Source organism: Delphinus delphis, chromosome 14 (genome assembly GCF_949987515.2).
Source record: "Delphinus delphis chromosome 14, mDelDel1.2, whole genome shotgun sequence".
NCBI classification, from domain to species: Eukaryota; Metazoa; Chordata; class Mammalia; order Artiodactyla; family Delphinidae; genus Delphinus; species Delphinus delphis.
Window position 1 is genome coordinate 27,709,301 of NC_082696.1, and position 18,601 is coordinate 27,727,901.

General features: G+C 37.4%; 1 protein-coding gene across 1 annotated transcript in view; it reads left to right on the top strand.

Moving 5' to 3' along the window:
* The first annotated feature begins 1,735 nt into the window (after positions 1-1,735).
* The window catches only part of AHI1 (Abelson helper integration site 1), a 218,894-nt gene continuing 202,028 nt past the window's right edge, over positions 1,736-18,601 (top strand). The window contains exons 1-4 of the mRNA XM_060029925.1: positions 1,736-1,842; positions 2,224-2,286; positions 6,941-7,008; positions 8,896-9,020. Coding sequence (XP_059885908.1) covers positions 6,999-7,008; positions 8,896-9,020 — 135 coding nt within the window. The 5' untranslated portion in view covers positions 1,736-1,842; positions 2,224-2,286; positions 6,941-6,998. The remainder of the gene's footprint in view (positions 1,843-2,223; positions 2,287-6,940; positions 7,009-8,895; positions 9,021-18,601) is intronic.

Here is an 18,601-nt window from a genome sequence, read left to right on the forward strand (position 1 = left end):
TAAAATATAACTTACAGAATCAGTATCCAATGCATAACAAGATATATAGCAGGAATGTTTGGTGAAATCAGTCAACCTGGTTAAGATTCAAAGGATGGACAACATTTGGGCTGAGACATGGAGAAGCAGGAGTTTACAAGGAAGGATTCTTCAGAGAATCCTTCATGCCCCAAGAACTGGGGCATGAAAGGGTATGGATTGTTTTGCATGGTAAACGTAATTCAATATTGCTAAAGCATAAAATTGAAACAATGCAATGAGAGATGAAACTAGTCAGGGAGATGCAGTGTCTTGTATCCTAGGCAAAGTAACTCGACTTTCTCCTACAGATCATCTTTGAATAATTTTCAGGAGAGTGGTATTATCAGACTTACATTTTTAGTGAGGTCATTCTGGTAGCAGTGTGCAGAATGGAATTCAGTGATCAAAACTGGAGTCAAGAGACTGGTAAAGAGGCCAGCTCACAATAATCCCTGTGAGAAGTGATGAAACTTGGCAGGAGGCAGTAGAGTTAAGATGGACAGACTATACCCTGGGGGGGGGGGGTGTTAAAAAGGTAGAATGGACCTGATTTGATGTTAAGAGGCATTTAGGTTGGTCTACAGGCATTTAACTAGAACACTGGGAGGATAAAACCAAGACAGAGATCCAGAAAGAGAATTAGATTTTAAGTGGAAAGATGAACATCCATTGGATTGGTAATATTTCTCACTGACTTGAGAAATTTCTCACAGGATTTAGAGAAACAAATGAGATATGCTTTGTAGGGTGTGGTGATGCTAATAGCAATGGAAAAGCAGGCCTCCAAAGAAATATGCATAATGCTCTTACCGTACAAACGAAGCAACAGGTTTTAGTGTGTGACTACAACTGCAGAAAATTCAAGAGTCCGGGAGTGACTTGACTAGTATTTTTCCATCCCTGGTGACTCAGAGCTAAAGATGGCGCTGTGGCAAAAATTAGAAGATGGGAGGGGGCACTGGGTGTAGCAAAAGATGACTTTTGGGGGGTTGCTGTTCTGCTTTAAACACATAGTGAGATAACTCAGCACCAGATGAATCGTGGACAATTTTTTCCTTAAGATTTGGTCTGTAGTACAACTCTGCATTCTCCACGCTTAAAAGGAGGTTTCATTTCGTGGGCGCGATCGCCTGGGGGGTGACGAGAGTGTTTCTTTGCCTCATTCATATTTCCTAGCTTTGGCGGGTTCCATCACAGCCTCCATCTCGCTTTGCCACCTCCCGTTTTTCCCAGCGCTGGCTATAGTTCTGAGGAGCAGAGCGCTTCTTCGGGGCGACAGTGGGGACACGAGCAGGCTCCGAGAAGCACCTGAACATTTCCATGGTCCCTTCGCGCTCCAGAGGGAACGCATTCTTTCTCTTTGGAGGGCGTCGGCCTGGAGCTTCCCGCGCGGGCGCGAGGAGTCCAGCGCTCGGCCCCTGAGCGCGTGCCCGGCCGCAGCCTGAGGGCCCGCGGGCGGGCGCGCGCGCGCGTGCACGCCCGGCCTCCGTTCCGCAGACGCCGCGACGCAGCGCCTCTGGGCCCAGGCTTAGGTAGCGCGGGGGCGGGGCCGCGGGAGGGGGCGGGGCCGCGGAGGGGCGCCGAGGTCCGGCAGAGGTCCCGGCGGTGAGTCGACGCCGCATCGGTTGTCATGGGAACGGCGGCGTAGGCAGGCGCTGACGTCAACTGGCGGCGCGCTGCCCGCACTGCGGCACCCAGCGGGCGCTCAGAGCCGGAGTGTCTGGCGGCTGGGGAGGCGGTGCGGCCGTCTAGGTCTCAGCCCACCCCGCACGGTCCCGGCGTCGACTCCGGAGGGACCCTGGGCAGGTCTGCGCCCTCTTCGTGAGTACCCTGCAGGCCTGCTGGTGGCGGGAGCCCGGGCTCGGGCGCTCGGCCTGCCCTGGCCCTCTTCGGGGACAGTGGCGTGGAGGGCTGCTCGGGTCCTAAGGCGCGGGGGCGGCGGGCCGGGGAGGCCGGGCGGGGGCTGCCCTGCACCACTGCAGTCTGACCCGCCGAGCGCGGCAGAGTGGAGGGATGGGGTTTCCGAGAGTTACCTCTTCGTACTTAACTTTTCATCTCCCATTCCTGGGCTCCTTTTCTCCGGAACGCTGAGCGTGGTGTCGTGAAAGAGTGAATGCAATCTTTGCCTTTCCTATTCCCGGTTCTGGTTTAACAGCGTTTAAATCAGATGCACACTAAGTACGTACGTTTATTTCCTTTTAGGGTGTCAACCTGGTGCTGAATCTTGAACCCGTGAAATACCTTCTTAATTACATCTGAGAAAAGGTGATCGATGTGTTACGTTTCTAAGAGTATAGTTACATTAACAGGGTCGTTTCGATATGTATACAAATAGAAGAAAACGTATACTATTTAGGGATCCCTGCCAAATGGCTGTGCTACATTTCCGCATTACTGTGGAAACATCTACTGACTGGAGCATATGGCTTCTCCTTCTTTTGAGAAAAGGATGCTAACAGTTTTTCCACCTGTTGCGTTTACGATTGCTGTTACTGCTTGGGCGTTCCGGAAGAAGATTGCTTATTTTGAGCACTCTGAGAAATTAAATATATATATATATATTTGAAAGAAGTTCAAATACCAAAAGTTTTTTTAATCGTATTTAGAACTTATATATTTATGGAGACTATTCTGATATATTAGTTTAATTATGTATACGGGTTTTGTTTGTTTCCTTTTATCCCGTGCTGTAAAATTCGGTCAAGGAGCGAATCATCCAAGCCTCTGCTTTTTCTTCCCTTGATCTTTAGTCATTTATTGGCTGATAATCAGGCGTTTAGAGAAAACATAAAATGAGATGATATGTAATGTAGTTAATTTCCCTATTTTGTATCTCTTAGCAGGTCCTTTAAAAGGGTTTGTGAGGGAGAAACTTTTAAATATAATGACATATATGAGATTCACAGATGTCATTTTAAGTTTGACCTTAATTTTTGCTGATGATCTTATCAAATATTAGTCATTCTATAATGTATTTGCCATAGTACACATTACCATTTAGAGATGATCATTTCTGTAATGTATTTGCTATGTTTATCATTAAATTAATATTAGTGTTTACTAATTGGATTGTACGTTAGACTACTAAATAGTAGTAAACAATGTAAATACATAATTTATTTAATATTTTTTGTCTATCGCATAATTGTTTATTTTTAATACTATAATAATGGACATAAAGTAATGGGCCGGCCACTGTGCTGATAACTTTGCTTTTCAGTATTTCCTTTTCTCCTTACAATAAAGTAGGTGCCGTTTTAATTTCCCAGGCCAAAAAAAAAAAAAAAAAAGCTTAAGCCTGACTCATTTTGACCCTAGAACCATTATTACTGCCCCCCCCACTTTTAAAATGGGATACATAGATGAAGAGAGCACAGGCCTAGCGCTCCACAAGCTAGCAGTTTGGTGGGGAACGGTCACAGAAGGTTTTACCAGAGGGAAAATTCAAGGCCTAGGTAGGAGGTATGAAGATTAAGGTGCTGTCGGAGCACAGAGGAGACATATTTAACGATTGCTGTTACTACTTGGGCTTTCAGGAAGAAAATTGCTTGTTATTAGGACTGTGGGAAATTTAAAAAATATACATTTGAAAGAAATTCAAATACCAAAAGTTTTTAAAACCATCTTCAGAATCTTGTTTATTTATGGAGACTGTCTCTAACCCCTCAAAGTTAGCGAGCTCCCTAGAGAAGATACTGATACTGACCTGGGTCCTTGGACTCTTTAATCAATAGAAATTGATAGGAGGGCAGACAAGAAGTTTAGGGGAGGCTTTATTGGGACTTCCGTTGTTTCACGAGGGAGTGAAAACGGGAAGCGGGGTGGTGGGTCGGGATGTGGGGCAGAGCTGGTTCCTTAAATGGGGAGAGGTTGGGGCCAGATTTGTGGGCTGGGCTGGAGGCGTGGCTTAGGTGTTCTGCCCACCCCATTGGTGGTGCTGTGTGCAGGGATCCTGCACAGTATGCTGCTGCTTTTGTTCCCAGCACCTCAGAAGTTGGGTTTTAGCCCTTTTGTATCTTACTGTTCATGATTTTGCCCCAACTGCATGCATGCAGTTGTTTTTAGTCCCTTATAGTTTATGTTTGTCCAGGTGCAGACACACCTGTAAAGGGACCCAGGTTCCAGGTCTTAGCCTGTGTCAAAGGATAGTTAGGAGTTAGAGAGACAAGAGAGGAAGGGCATTTTTCAGGAGAGAGGGGTGTATGTGTAATGGTACAAAGGCAAGAAAGAGTTTGGCATGTTTGAGGGCCTGCAAGTGGTTTCACAGGGCTGGAGCCCACAGTGTGGAAGTGTGGCTGGAGAAGGGGAGGTGGAGAAAGGCAAGGGGTCATTTCACTAGTAGCTTTGGACCCCAATGGGAAGGACCTCATGTTTTCCAGTATTGGGAGCTACTGAAGAGTTCTAAACAAAGAAATGATTCCATCACATTTGTATTTCAGAAAATTCCTCTGGTGGTTTATTTTTTAAGGGTAGTGTGATGGAGGCATGGAAACAGTCTTAAAACAAACAGCAAAATCCTTCCATAGTCTTTCTGTACCTCATAGCTACTGCCTCATGTCACTGCCTGTGCAGGGTGGAGGGAGACAGTTGGAAGCAGAATTGTAGAAAGAATTATCTACACATTTCTTCTACAGGTCTTACCTTCCATTCATTCCTCCACCTGTGGCTGCCAGGTTTCTGTCCCTCCACAAAAAGCTTTGCACATGTGACTTCCTGACTGCAGATCCAGTGGACACTCTTCAAACCTTGCAAGAACTCTTGGTACCACACAGTGTAGACCACTTCTCTCTTGAAACTCTTTTTCCTTTGGTTACTTCTCCCAGTTTTTCATCTATCTCCCTGATGTCTTTTTAGTGTATTTTGTGGGCTCCCGGAATTCTGTGTTTGGCCCTTTTTTTTCTTGCAACCATCACAAATATAAATAAATGATGCCCAAATCTTTAGACTCTTATCTCCTTGCTGGATTACTATATCACCTACCAAACATAAACTGATTTTATATATATATATATATTTATATGAATCTCCATACACACACACACACACACACACACACACACACGCACTCTCTATGTGTATACAGTAATAATAGCTATCATTTTTGGAGAGCTTGCCATGCTCTAGGCATTGTGCCTAGTGTTTTACCTGCATATTCTTATTTCATCTTTACAAAAACACTGTAAGTGATTTACTGTTATCATTGTCTTTTGAAAGAGTAGGAAATTGAGATTAATCTACTGACAGGTAGAACTGAGATTTGAATCCAGGAATCTGACAATAGAGCCAATGCTTATAGCTGCTTAATACCCGTCAGATATCCAGCTCAACATGCCCCGCTAAAGCTCACTGAGCGACCCATAAGAAGTATCTATTATAATTGTAGCTAATGTTATTGATGCTTGTTCTAAGGCACTGTTTTAACCTTTTAATCATTTAACTCTTATAACAGCCCTTTGAATAGTCACTGTTAGACTGATTTTACAGATGAGGAAACATGGCCCAGCCCATGCAAGTAACCGTGGGAGATTACAGTAATTCCAGGACTTGTGTTTTAAACTACTTCACTACACTTGTGCTATACTGCACTATATTCCAATTAATGATACTACTGGTCTAATTATTTCCTTTTGAAAAAGATGAGAATCATCCTTGACTCTTTGTTCTATCTCTTCAGTAGTTTTTATTTAATCTGTCTAAAATGTCATACATTTTCTGCTCAAGATAAAACAGAAGAATATAAGTAAACCTTTTCTTGATGACTCAGTCATAATATAGTTCAGCTATTTTCCTATATATTGAATCACCATGGAATACTATAAATATTAAATCCTTATTTGCTTTATTTTTTTTTTTTCTACTTATGTGCTGTCAGGTTTCAATTACTGATACAGTTGTCTTTGCAGCCTCTCTCTTTTCTAATTTGGGGTAGATTGGAAAGATGATCAGGCTTATTGGATCTGTTATCTTCTAGAAAGAGTTAATGCTGTTTCCTATCAATAAAGAATAGGAGGTTTTACTCTGTGTATTTAATGTTGTCTATTTTGTCTGTATACCGGATAGTTGTTACAGAAGTTAACTCACATAATTAGTGTATTTGTATAATCATTATTTTCTTTCTAGCATTTGTTATCAGACTTTTCTGTCCAAATTACTCCTAATACTAAAGGAACACGAATGTGGATCCCCAGGGATCTGCAACCTTAACTGATAATTGTTGAGTCAAATCAATTTTTTTTAACAGTCTTCATTTTTATTCTTAAAAATGTATGCATATTGTGTTCTAATGTGAGAATTAATGTCTGTTTTGGACACACACCCTCATCTTTTACAAAAACTGGAAATTTAAGAGTATATATACTGAGTTTATCCATGGTTTTGATACACAGTGAAACACACCCAGGTATTTATTTGAGAAGATGGAATGAATGCTTGTGCTTAACCTTCTCTGTTGCAGCATTTTCAGTGGCAGGTACAGAAATATTTAAATTATCTGTGAATGTGCTACCCAGAAGCATACTTTACTAGTGTAATAGTGTATGTGCTTGGGAAAGTCACTTCTGATATGGAGTTTGGTTTCTCAAAAGTACATAGAAGTGTTCATTTTTTTTTACTTAAAATACTTTAAAAGATGTATTAATATACTAAGTTAGATGTTTATTGCCTTTCAAAAATTTAAAAAATTTTTTGTTTCAGATATATAAATATTTTACTCAATTATGATCCAGTTTGCTTTACTTTAAGACTCTAAACTGATTCAGATGTATTTAAGTCATTTACATAAGGTTGTAATAAGAGAACTTAGTTTTATTGGTATAAACCTGATGAGGTAGTAGACAATCACATAATCTTGTGTGAAGAGTATTTTATAATTTTTATTTGGAAATTCCGTATTACAAATAAATCCTCTTTGTTTTAATAGGATCCTTATTGAATCAGTGCTTTACACTATAACTCAATGCTCTCCATGAAGCTGAGATATGCCCACTGGTAAGATTTCTATGAAATTTATCTATGCAGTACATATTATTTATTTTAAAGTTTGGATTATTTTAAGGGATTCTTCAATTAAGGAATGAAGTAGATGTCATCAACCGAAAATTACATTTAGAGATATTTCATAGTTTGTTATTTAGCTTTCTATGTAATGTTGGTGATTAAAGTTAATATGTATTCATTGGCTGGCAATTTGGGACTCAGCTGGGCAAGGTAAATGATAACAACATATGGTTAGTTTTTATTTTGTATTGTCAAAATGGATTTTTCACTTTAGAGTAGACTGTGGCAAACTTTTTCCTAAAAGGCAAGCTAGTAAATATTTTAGGTTTGGTCTCTGCTACAACTCCTCAGCTCTTCCATTGAGGCACAAAAGCAGCCATAACAGTTCTTAACAGAATGGGCCTGGCTGTGTTTCAATAAAACTTTATTTATTAAAACAGGTGACTGGCCTGCAGGTAGTAGTTTGCCAATACCTGCTCTTGGGCATTCATTCATTGAGCATTTATTTATTTGAAACATGTTTATTGAGTACTTACTCTGTGCTAGACCCCATGATAGTAGCTAGGGATGTAGTTATGAACTACCTCATATAATGGGAGAGACACAGTATATTTATGTATATAGATATACAAATAATTACACAAATTCAAGTTGGGTTAAGTGCTGTGAAGGAAAAGAACAGTCTGTCTTGTGAGAAACAGAAATTTAGATGAGGTTGTCAGGAAATGTTCCGCTTTAGAGGCAACATTTAAACAGGTATCCTTTTTTTTTTTTTTAACATCTTTATTGGGGTATAATTGCTTTACAATGGTGTGTTAGTTGCTGCTTTATAACAAAATGAATCAGTTATACATATACATACGTTCCCATATCTCTTCCCTCTTGCGTCTCCCTCCCTCCCACCCTCCCTATCCCACCCCTCCAGGCGGTCACAAAGCACTGAGCTGATATCCCTGTGCTATGCGGCTGCTTCCCACTAGCTATCTACCTTACTAAACAGGTATCTTAACACCAGCCAGCTGTGAGGAGTTAGAGGAAGTTTGCACCAGGTGGAAGCAGCTTCACATGGGAGATTGCTTGTTCTGGCAGAAGAGCTAAAAACAAGGATGTCTGGCTAGAATGTAGGGATCTAAGGGGATGTTTATTTTTTGTTTTTTTTAAATAGATCTTTATTGGAATATAATTGCTTCATGATACTGTGTTAGTTTCTGTTGTACACCAAAGTGAATCAGCCATATGCATACATATGTCCCCATATCCCCTCCCTCTTGAGCCTCCCTCCCATCCTCCCTATAGGGATATTTGTTTTAATTGAAGCTGTAGAGGTAGACAGACCAGGAAGTAAGAACCATGTAGGGCATGTGAAGAACTTGCTTTATTTTGTCCTAAGTGAACTGGGAAACTTACAGGGTCTTAAGCAAGGTACTAGCATGATCTGATTTATGTTTTAAAGGGGAAAACAACTTTCAGCTTTTAATATCTGTTGAAGGCTGATTGTTGGCCAGGAAAGCACTAGTCATTTTTCATGAAAAAATGATCTTTGACATAGGATTATTCCGATTTTACACATAAGGAAAATGAAGTTTAGAGATGTTAAGTGACTTGTTTAAGGCCACGTAACAGTCGTAGGTGCTACTGTGCATCATAAGTAAAGAGTTAACTTAGCAAAGGAAACGTTTAGAGGGAGTAGCCCGAAAGGTAAGATGGATATAGGTGAGTGTGGTGTCACCAAAGCCAAAAGAAAAGTTTTTAAGAAAGAAGGACTAATCCTTTTAACTCATTCGGGTATTTACAAGGCTGTGGGGGTTTTATTTTTTAACATAATATGTGTGATAATAGAGTTGCATAGAAAATGACATGAGTCATTATCATTTGTAGTTGAGAGTGAAGCAAAGGTGAAGACCAAAGTTCGCTTTGAGGAATTGCTTAAGGCCCACAATGATCTAATACGTGAAAGAAGAAAACTGAAGAAAAAAATTGGCAAATCTGGAGAAAAAATCTCAGTGAGTAACTGATCATTTGGTAATGGTGTCTTGTATATCTGCATAAAATTATGACTTTCATATGAAAACTCCAAGGAACTTTGGAAATTAAAAACAGTAAATCTGTGTTGTGGTCAATAACATGGTAAAGCTAAGCTTGCATTAGAATCAGCCTCACTCTTCACTCTTTGAGTATTGAGTTCTTGAGTGCTGTCCTACAAGAATAACAGACCAACTGGTTAAAGTGATTAGGGATAACAGGGAAACGCAAAACTAGACGTATTACACGTTCTTGAAGAAAACCAAGATTTTTAACCCAGAATTGTGAAGAACTTAAGAAATAATATCTTACTTTGGATAGTTATTGGCTTATCTTTATTTAGACTTATTCATCTGATTCTACCCAGCAGAGCCAGGAGAAATCAGTGGAACCTTAAAGAAATACTTATCCTTTTCTACTTGAGGTATACTTTCAAATGATAGAATTTTTGGTAGCACCCTTGAAGGGATTGAAAATACAGAACTCAAAGCAATACTAAACAAATCAGCAATTAACTACAACCTGATTCCCAAGGTATTATAGAGTCTGTAATAGTATCCCAGTTAATGCACTGTTCACTCTTCAAACCTATCTCGCTATTTCCATTGCACCTTTTACCTCTTTGACCATAATCTCCACACAAATAAATAACTTAATGCATGTCCTGGTAATTGATACAAAGAATACATACATTTCTTTGGCAGGAGTTTTATGAGTTATATGCATCCTACATTTTACTTGTAGCATATTTTACCCTAGTCTGTATTTGTCATGAGACCTGTTCATTTTAATAGTCTGGCAGCCATCAGTGTAATAGTTATATTCTCAAGTGAGGCCAAAAAAAAAAAAAAAAAAGTTATAGCATTGGCTAGAATGCAGCTGCACACATGTGAGGGGTTCATAGTATACCAGTACTACTGCATACTAATGAAGAACTGCTGACAGAATGGATCAGATTAGGTCTCCCATAGTGGATGCTGCTCTAAAATAGAATATGCCACTTCTGGTGTACCAGTGTGCAGCATGGTAGGGAAGAGTGGCATACGGACGATGCAGCATTGCTTACTGGGATATGCCCTCCCCTTGAGTAAGGTGGTGTACATTTGGCAAAAGCAGAAAGAACCCTGGACACAACTGTCTGCAGAATATTTTTATGGACTCAGTCAAAGTAGAAACTCATACTTTTCTCACTGTCAGAACTGGGCCTTTTGTGCATGAACAAGGTGCAGTTTAGGCCAGGAATGCTAAATTAAATGGATAACTAGAAAATGGGCAGAAGATATGTTAATTTATCCAAGGTCCAGTTTAGATGTTGGGGACACACAAGTGGGAGGTGATTAAATGTAATCTACTCAGCCTCTTTTGGCACACACCAGGCCATTCAAGGTCTCTCTTAATTCAGAGATAAGTATTCTTAAAAAAAATATTTAGGAAGAGATTTTTCAGCTCAATGGAAGAGGATTATTCCTAGAAAACAAACTATTTTTGAAATGATTTACTTTAGCAAACAGAGGAGGAATACCTGCTTTTATTTACTAGATAACGGTGCTCTCTATCTTTCAAGCACTCTTCTAAACATTTTATGTATATTCACTCATTTTCAATACAAACAATAAAATTACGAAGTTTTATATCCATTTATAGATGGGGAAACTAGATCACAGAGAGGTTGAGTAACTTACCCAAAGTTAGTGGCATAGTTAGTGGTAGAACCAGGATTCAAACTCTGACAGTCTGACTGCAGAATCCATTCTCTTAACCACAACCCAATAGGACCCCTTTTAATAAGGCATGAAGTGATGGGATCTCTTCAGAACAAGAACAAGGACTCCCATGTGCAGAACAGGCTGACACTGAAAAGGAAGCAAGCTGAAATAAGAAAACTAGGCAAAGAGAAAGCCATAAAATTCGTAATAATGGCAGGTTCATTTTACTGTTTTTCAGCTGCCTATCAGGCACTCTGATAAGAGTTTTACAAATATTATTTCTGATTTTTATGTTAATCATGAAAATAGATATTAGAGCTCTTATTTTGCATATGAGAAATTTTATGAACATCTGAACAGAAAACGACTTACCATCTTTGCCAGGGCTGTATAGGCAGAAATAGAGTAAGTAGGAGTTATTTTATATATATTTATATATATATATATATATATACACATATATATATATATATATATATAAAATTTTTTTTAACATATAACAAAGATTTTATTTAAATCATTAATTAATGAGGGAACCAGTAAGATGTTATAACCAGTTCAGATGGGTTTAATTTACAGAGATTTATCTAACAGACAAAATTCAGTTGCATTGTATTAATAGAAATCATTTACATAGCTATGGACAGGAAACATCTGTATTACTATCAATTTTCTACATGTTAACCCTCTTTCTCTACTGAGTTGTAAAATAGTCAAAGACAGTGAAGCAGAAATAACCAGAATGGATGAGCTAACTTTCACTCATTAGATTTCAAAGACTTTCTTACACTGGAGTAAAATCAAAACAACCTGCAGTCCTTCTGTTCAGGGATAACCTACATATACGAATTTTGTGCCATATTTTTTAATATCGTGTAAGAATTGTAGAATAAGGATTTAAAACCACAGGCTCCACGTTCTCTCTTCATTGCTTCCTTAAAACTATATCTCAGGCCTAAGTAATAGAATTGACACCATGGAAGAATTTAATTAATAATGTGTCAGACAAATATGAAGCATTGTTCATGAGAAGAAATGGCTGAAACTAAAATGAAAGCTGTAAGAAATAACAAGGACGTATAGAAATACTTGACCTACAAGTAAGTGTTCCCAGACAGCACTAGCGGAGCAGAAACAGTAAAAAGAGCACGAAGAGGAAACATTCCTGAGGTTAAAAAAACATCTAGGAAGAGATGACTACATCTTGCATTTCAGATAAATTTTATGAGATGAGAACTATATCTGAAAACTGTAATAAAAAAAGATAAATTTTGCGAACATCTAAACAGAAGAAGAAATATCTAGTGCATTTCAGACTTCTCTCTAAAAACACTAAGGCCAAAGACAATGGAGCAATATCTCTACAATATTTAGGGGAAAATTGTGTTCCAAGGTATCTACTTGCCTAAATTGTCAGTCAGTTGTGAGGGCAATAGCGAGCATGTGAATTAGCAAAGAATTTCTCTAGTGTTCCCTCCCTGAAAAAAACAAGAAAACTACTGAAGATGGATTAGTTGAATGTGTAGTACCATTTCCAGAGACATGAATCAAAATGAAGGATTTAAAAAATATATATCTGGTTGAGCCTTGAAACCAGTTAAATATGTAGAAGTTTCTTAGGCCAGGTGTTTCAAGACGCTATGACACAAGAACTAGTATTGATAGAGTTGCTTTAGCTTCTGGGGGAAAAGGTCAGTTACAGTCTCATTTTATCTCACATTAAATTACACTTCAGACATCTTAAAAAAGTAAATGTAAAAATCTAAATTAGTAGACAAATACCTAAATAAGAAAATAGAAATGGACTGGTTCAGTTTTCCAGTGTAGAAAGATACTCTGATCTTAAAAGGAATGAGAGACATCCCAAGTAATGAGAATATTCCCTGTCTGCACACAGAAGACTCACTAAATATTTGTTGAATGAATAAATCTGATGTAGAAAATACTTTTTTGAGTCAGAAACAAATGCAACTAAAAGCCAATTCACTGAGGAAAATATGTGATTTTTTTTAATAGCCACAGATCTAATACTCTTTTATATAGCCAATAATATATAATAATTGTTAACATTTATTGAACATCTATATTCTGGAATTGGATCTTTTCAGTGTTTTATAGTTATTACCCTATCAATCTTCAGAGCAACCTTATGAGTAAGTTCCATTCCTATTGTTAACATGTAAAGAAATGCCACAAATAAATGCCATAAATAGTAAGATACTAAATCTCTAAGTGAGCAAAAGGCATGAAAAATAAAACTAATTACAAGAGAAAATAACATTGACTAATAAAATATAGAAACACTTTAAAAGCTATTCAGATTGGAAACCAGAGATGGTATTTTTGCTTACCAAATAAGTATTCGAAAGTTTATTAGCAGGGTAGAGAGCAAAGCGTTTTAATATAAGGTTCATAGAAAGGTGAAGCAGTACAACAAGTATAGACAACCTTTTCAGGAAGTTTGGCTGTAAAAAGGGATATTGTGAAGATGATATTGATTGCATTCAGGTATTTAAACGCTGATAGCTGGAAGATAATGGAGAAATTGATGATGCGGGAGAGGAAAGTTTTCTAGAACACAAGAAGACCCACCTCTTTATTTATTTATTTTTATTTTTATTGGGGTATAGTTGATTTACAATGTTGTGTTAGTTTCAGGTGTACAGCAAAGTGAATCTGTTATACATATACATATATCCACTTGTTTTTAGATTCTTTTCCCATATAGGCCATTACTATAGGCCATTATAGTTCCCTGTGCTATACAGTTGGTCCTTATTAGTTATCTATTTTATATATAGTAGTGTGTATATGTCAGTCCCAATCTTCCAATTTATCCTTCCCCCTCCCCTTACCCCTTGGTAACCATAAGTTTATTTTCTACATCTGTAATTCTATTTCTGTTTTGTAGATACGTTCATTTGTAGCCTTTTTTTACATTCCACATATAAGCAATATCATGATATTTGTCTTTCTCTGTCTGACTTCACTCACTGTGACAATCTCTAGGTCTATCCATGTTGCTGCAAATTGCATTATTTCATTCGTTTTTATGGCTGAGTAATATTCCATTGTATATATGTATCACATCTTTATCCATTCCTCCGTTGATGGACATTTAGGTTGCTTCCATGTCCTGGCTATTGTAAATAGTGCTGCAATGAACATTGGGATGCATTTATCTTTTCAAATTATGGTTTATATATCTGGAGAAAACCATAATTCAACCCACCTCTTTATAATGAGAAGGAAAAGAAAAAGGTCATTTGGGGTGCATGAAAATTTGTAGACTTGGTAGCAGAAAGTTGCTACCAAGCAGCTTCCCTTTTTTAAAAAAAATATTATTTATTTACTTATTTTTAAATTTTTGGCTCTGTTGGGTCTTCGTTTCTGTGCGAGGGCTTTCTCTAGTTGTGGCAAGCGGGGGCCGCTCCTCATCGCGGTGCGTGGGCCTCTCACTATCGCGGCCTCTCTTGTTGCGGAGCACAGGCTCCAGACGCTCAGGCTCAGTAGTTGTGGCTCACGGGCCCTGTTGCTCTGCGGCACGTGGGATCTTCCCAGACCAGGGCTCGAACCCGTGTTTCCTGCATTAACAGGCAGATTCTCAACCACTGCGCCACCAGGGAAACCCACAGCTTCCCTTTTAATGGCTTTTATCTGTGAAAGTGAGTCAATAAGTGACAGTACTGGACATCAGAGGTGAGTGAAGGAAGTTTGAAATAGCCACAGAAGAGTGCATATGAACAGATTATGCAGCATAGAAGAATTGTCCATAGCTTTGAGGCCTCAGTTGAATTTGTAGACTAAATGTTTACAATAGTGCCAAGTTTTGAAGTGGTTCTTCCAGCAGTATTCAACAGCCTGGTTATAGTTATAGAGATGAAAGTCACTTAATTTGAATAGTACCTGGAGTTTTTCCAGACAGGTGTGATGGATGGAAAGTACATGATAATGGTGAGTGATGAATGAAGTGATGGATTATGGAATCAAAGCATCAGGAACTAAAGATGAGAGGAATGATGAATAAGGAGAATATATTGGGTTCAGAGCATAATGAATGATTTATTATTTTATACCACTAAGTCTGGAGTGGTTTGATACTCAGCAGTAATAGGTAGAACAAATACAGTAAGTCCCTGACATACGAACCTTCAAGTTGCAAACTTTCAAAGATGCAAACGTGCGTTCATGTCCAGTCACGTTAGTTAATTCACGTGTCTGGCATATATTGTCACGTGTGTGCATCCTCTACAAGTGGTTGTGCTTTTGTGTACTTTACAGTACTGTATAGGGTACAGTAGTACAGTATCTTTATTTCAAGCCCAGGATGTCTAGAAGTAAGCATAAAAGCAGCGGTATATAGCCGATTGTGTTAGTTGGGTACCTAGGCTAACTTTGTTGGACTTAAGAGACAAATTGGACGCGCTCTCAGAATGGAACTCGTTCTTATGTAGGGGACTTACTGTAAATATAAATTGCTAAGTAGAGAATAAACACTCAAACTGTAGCTATTATTAATTTTGAAGATGCATCTGAATTTTTGCCTTTTAAAGGGGGAAATTTAAATCATGCTCTGTTCATTATCATTGTCAGTTTTATATCACCTTGATTTCATTCCTTTATTTTTTCCTATCTCATTTTATCCTAATAACTGGTATTTAATAGAGGCAATAACTTCTTTTATGAATGACAGCTTGTGAAAATGTTTGTGTTAAATTAATTTTAAAGGGTGGAAAATATTCTAGATTCTCTAGCTGTTAATAATATCCTTTAGTTGATTTATGTATTTATTCACCTTTATCAAGCACAACATTCCAAGGGCTCAGAGCTCAGTTCCCAGGAGCCGGCCACGGGCTGGTCCTGAAAACAGGCCTGTTTTGGGATCTGAATGATTTGAGCAACCAGGGCTGCTGAGTTAACCCTTTTCTGCACAACCTTTAACCAGACTGATTAGAAAAAAAAGGAACTGAGCACAAATTACCAATATTAGGAATATAAGAGGGGTTCACTGCACATGTGTTAAAGAGCTTAAAATGGTAATAAGGGAGTAGTATGAAATAACTTCATTTCAATAAATTTAGCAGCTTAGAAGAAATGCATAAATTACTTGAAGGACACAAACTACCAAAGCTCACTCAAAAAGAGACAGATAACTTGAATATTGTATATCTTAAAAAAATGTGTCTGTGGTTAAAAACCTGCCCACAAAGAAAACCAGGTGGCTAGTTTTCTCAGCTGGCTTCACTGATAAATTTTGCCAAATTATTTAAGAAATCATAATAATTCTATATAAACTCAGACTATGCAGAAAGAGTGACTACTTCTCCACTCTTTTTGGGGGCAATTATTAAGTACCCTAAAACAAAAACCAGATGAAGACATTACAGGAAACCTACACCAGTATCCCTTTTGAATCTAGAGCAAATATCTTCCACAGAATGTTAGGAAATCAGTCTTACATTATATAAAAAGGATAATATGCTGTGACCAGTGGGGTTTATCTCAGGAATATATCACAACATTTGAAAAAAGTAGTCGGTGTAATTTGCCATATCATAAGATTAAATAAAACCATATGATCATCTCAACAAATGCAATAAAAAGATGACAAAATTCGTCACCCATTCTGATAACTCTTAAACAAAAAGAATAGAAGGAAGCTTCCTCAACTTGATAAAGGGCATCTACAAAAACCTACAGGTAAAATTGTACTTAAAAGTAAAAAACTGAAAGCTTTTGCCCTAAGCTTGAGCACATCACCATGCATATTCATAATTGTGCAGGTGACCCTGACTAATGCAATAATGCAATTTTTTAAAAAGAGCATAAAGATCATAAGTGAAGAAGTAAAAGAATCTCATCTGCAGTTGACAAACTCTCTAAAAAGTGCTGTTAGAACTATTAAATGAGTTTAGCAGAATATAAAGTCCAAGTATAAACCAATTGTATTTCTATACCAGTAATGAATAACTTAATTAAAATTTAAAATATCATTTATAGTAGTAAAAAAAATATGTAGCAGTCAAGGAAGAATTTATCAAAAAATATGTGAGACCTGTATACTGAAAATCCCCCAACTGCTGAAAGTAAAAACCAAATAAATAAAGAGATATCCATATTCATGGATTGAAAGAATCATTATTGTCAAATAATTATTGACAGATTATTATTATCCATTCTCTGAAAGTTGATCTATTGATTCAATTCAAAATGCCAGCAGACTTTTAAGAATTGAAAATATAATTATAAAATTTATTTGAAAATTTAAACAACAGACCTAGAATAGCCAAAACAATTTTGCAAAGGAAGAACAAAGTCAAAGGAATTTTGTCATCTGATTCAAAACTCTCTGTAAAGTTTTAGTAACCAAGACAACCTGGTATTCTCATAAAGGTGGATATGTAAGTCATAGATCAGAAGAGACTCTAGAAATCGACCCAAATGTGTATGGTCAATTGATTGTTGACAAAATTGCCAAGGTACATCAAAATGAGGAAAAGGACAATCTTTTCAACAAATGGTGCTGGGACAATCAGATATACATATACAGTATTACAAACTGACTATATCATGTTCAGAAATTAAATAGAAATGGATCAACGACCTAAAAAACATAAGAGCTAAAACTATATAACTTGTAGAAGAAACAGGATAAAACCTTGGTAACCTTGAGTTATAAATAGATTTCTCAGGATACAAAAGCATGAACCATAAAAGAAAAAAGGGATAAACTGGGTTTTGTGAAAATTCAAAACATTGCCAAGAAAATGAAAAAGTAAATTATAAATTGAGAGAAAGTATTTGCAACACACTGTCTGATAAAGTGTATTTAGGACATTTTAAGGACTGTCAGAACTCAATGATGTGAAACAACCTTACAAAAATGCGCAAAAGATTTGAACATTTAAGCAAAGAAGAGATACAGATAGCAAATAAGCACATGTAAAGATTCTCAGGGTCATTAGTATTTAGGAAAATGCAATTTAAAAAAATGAGATACCATTATACACCTGTTACAACACAAAAAGATGAAAATTAACGATGTGGACTGCTGACAAGTGTGTTAAGTAACTAGAACTCATACATTTGGGAGTGTGACCTGGTACAGCCACTTTAGGAAGCAGTTTGACAGTTGTTTAAGAACTTAACTGTGTACTGACCATATAGTATATTAGTTCCACTAGTGGGTATTCACTCAAGAGAGAGGAAGACATATAATATGCAAAACTGGAAATAACTCAAATGTCCATTAATTGGTATATGGAGAAATAAAATGTAGTGTCTCTCCACGCAATGGAATACTGCTCAGTAATGCAAGGGAATAAATTACTATAATCTCAACAACATGTATAAATCCCAAAGCTTTAGGCTGAGTGAAGGAAACTAGATGCAAAAAGCTATATACTATATGATTCCATTTATATGAAATTCCAGGCAAGTCAAAATTACAGTGATAGAAAACAGATCAATGGTTGAGCGGAGCCAGGACATGGAGGGGTAGGAGTTTACTTTGTAAAAGAACATGTGGGGTCATGGGTGTTTAACATCATGATTGTGGTGGTGTCACAGCTGTATACATTGCCAAAATTCATTTAAGTATACACGTAAAACTGGTGAATATTACTGTACTTCACATAATTTATTGTTATGTGTCAAAAAGTGGATTTAAAAAACAAACTAAAGCAAAAATCCTAAATGAGGCACGGACGGTAAAGATAAAAGGATGGGCAAAGATATAATAGAACATGAACAAACGTATTTCGGACACTTTAGAATTCAGTGATAATCCATGAAATATGAAATACCATGAAGTAGACCTTTTTAAATTATAGTATGACAAAACTAGAAATCAGTAA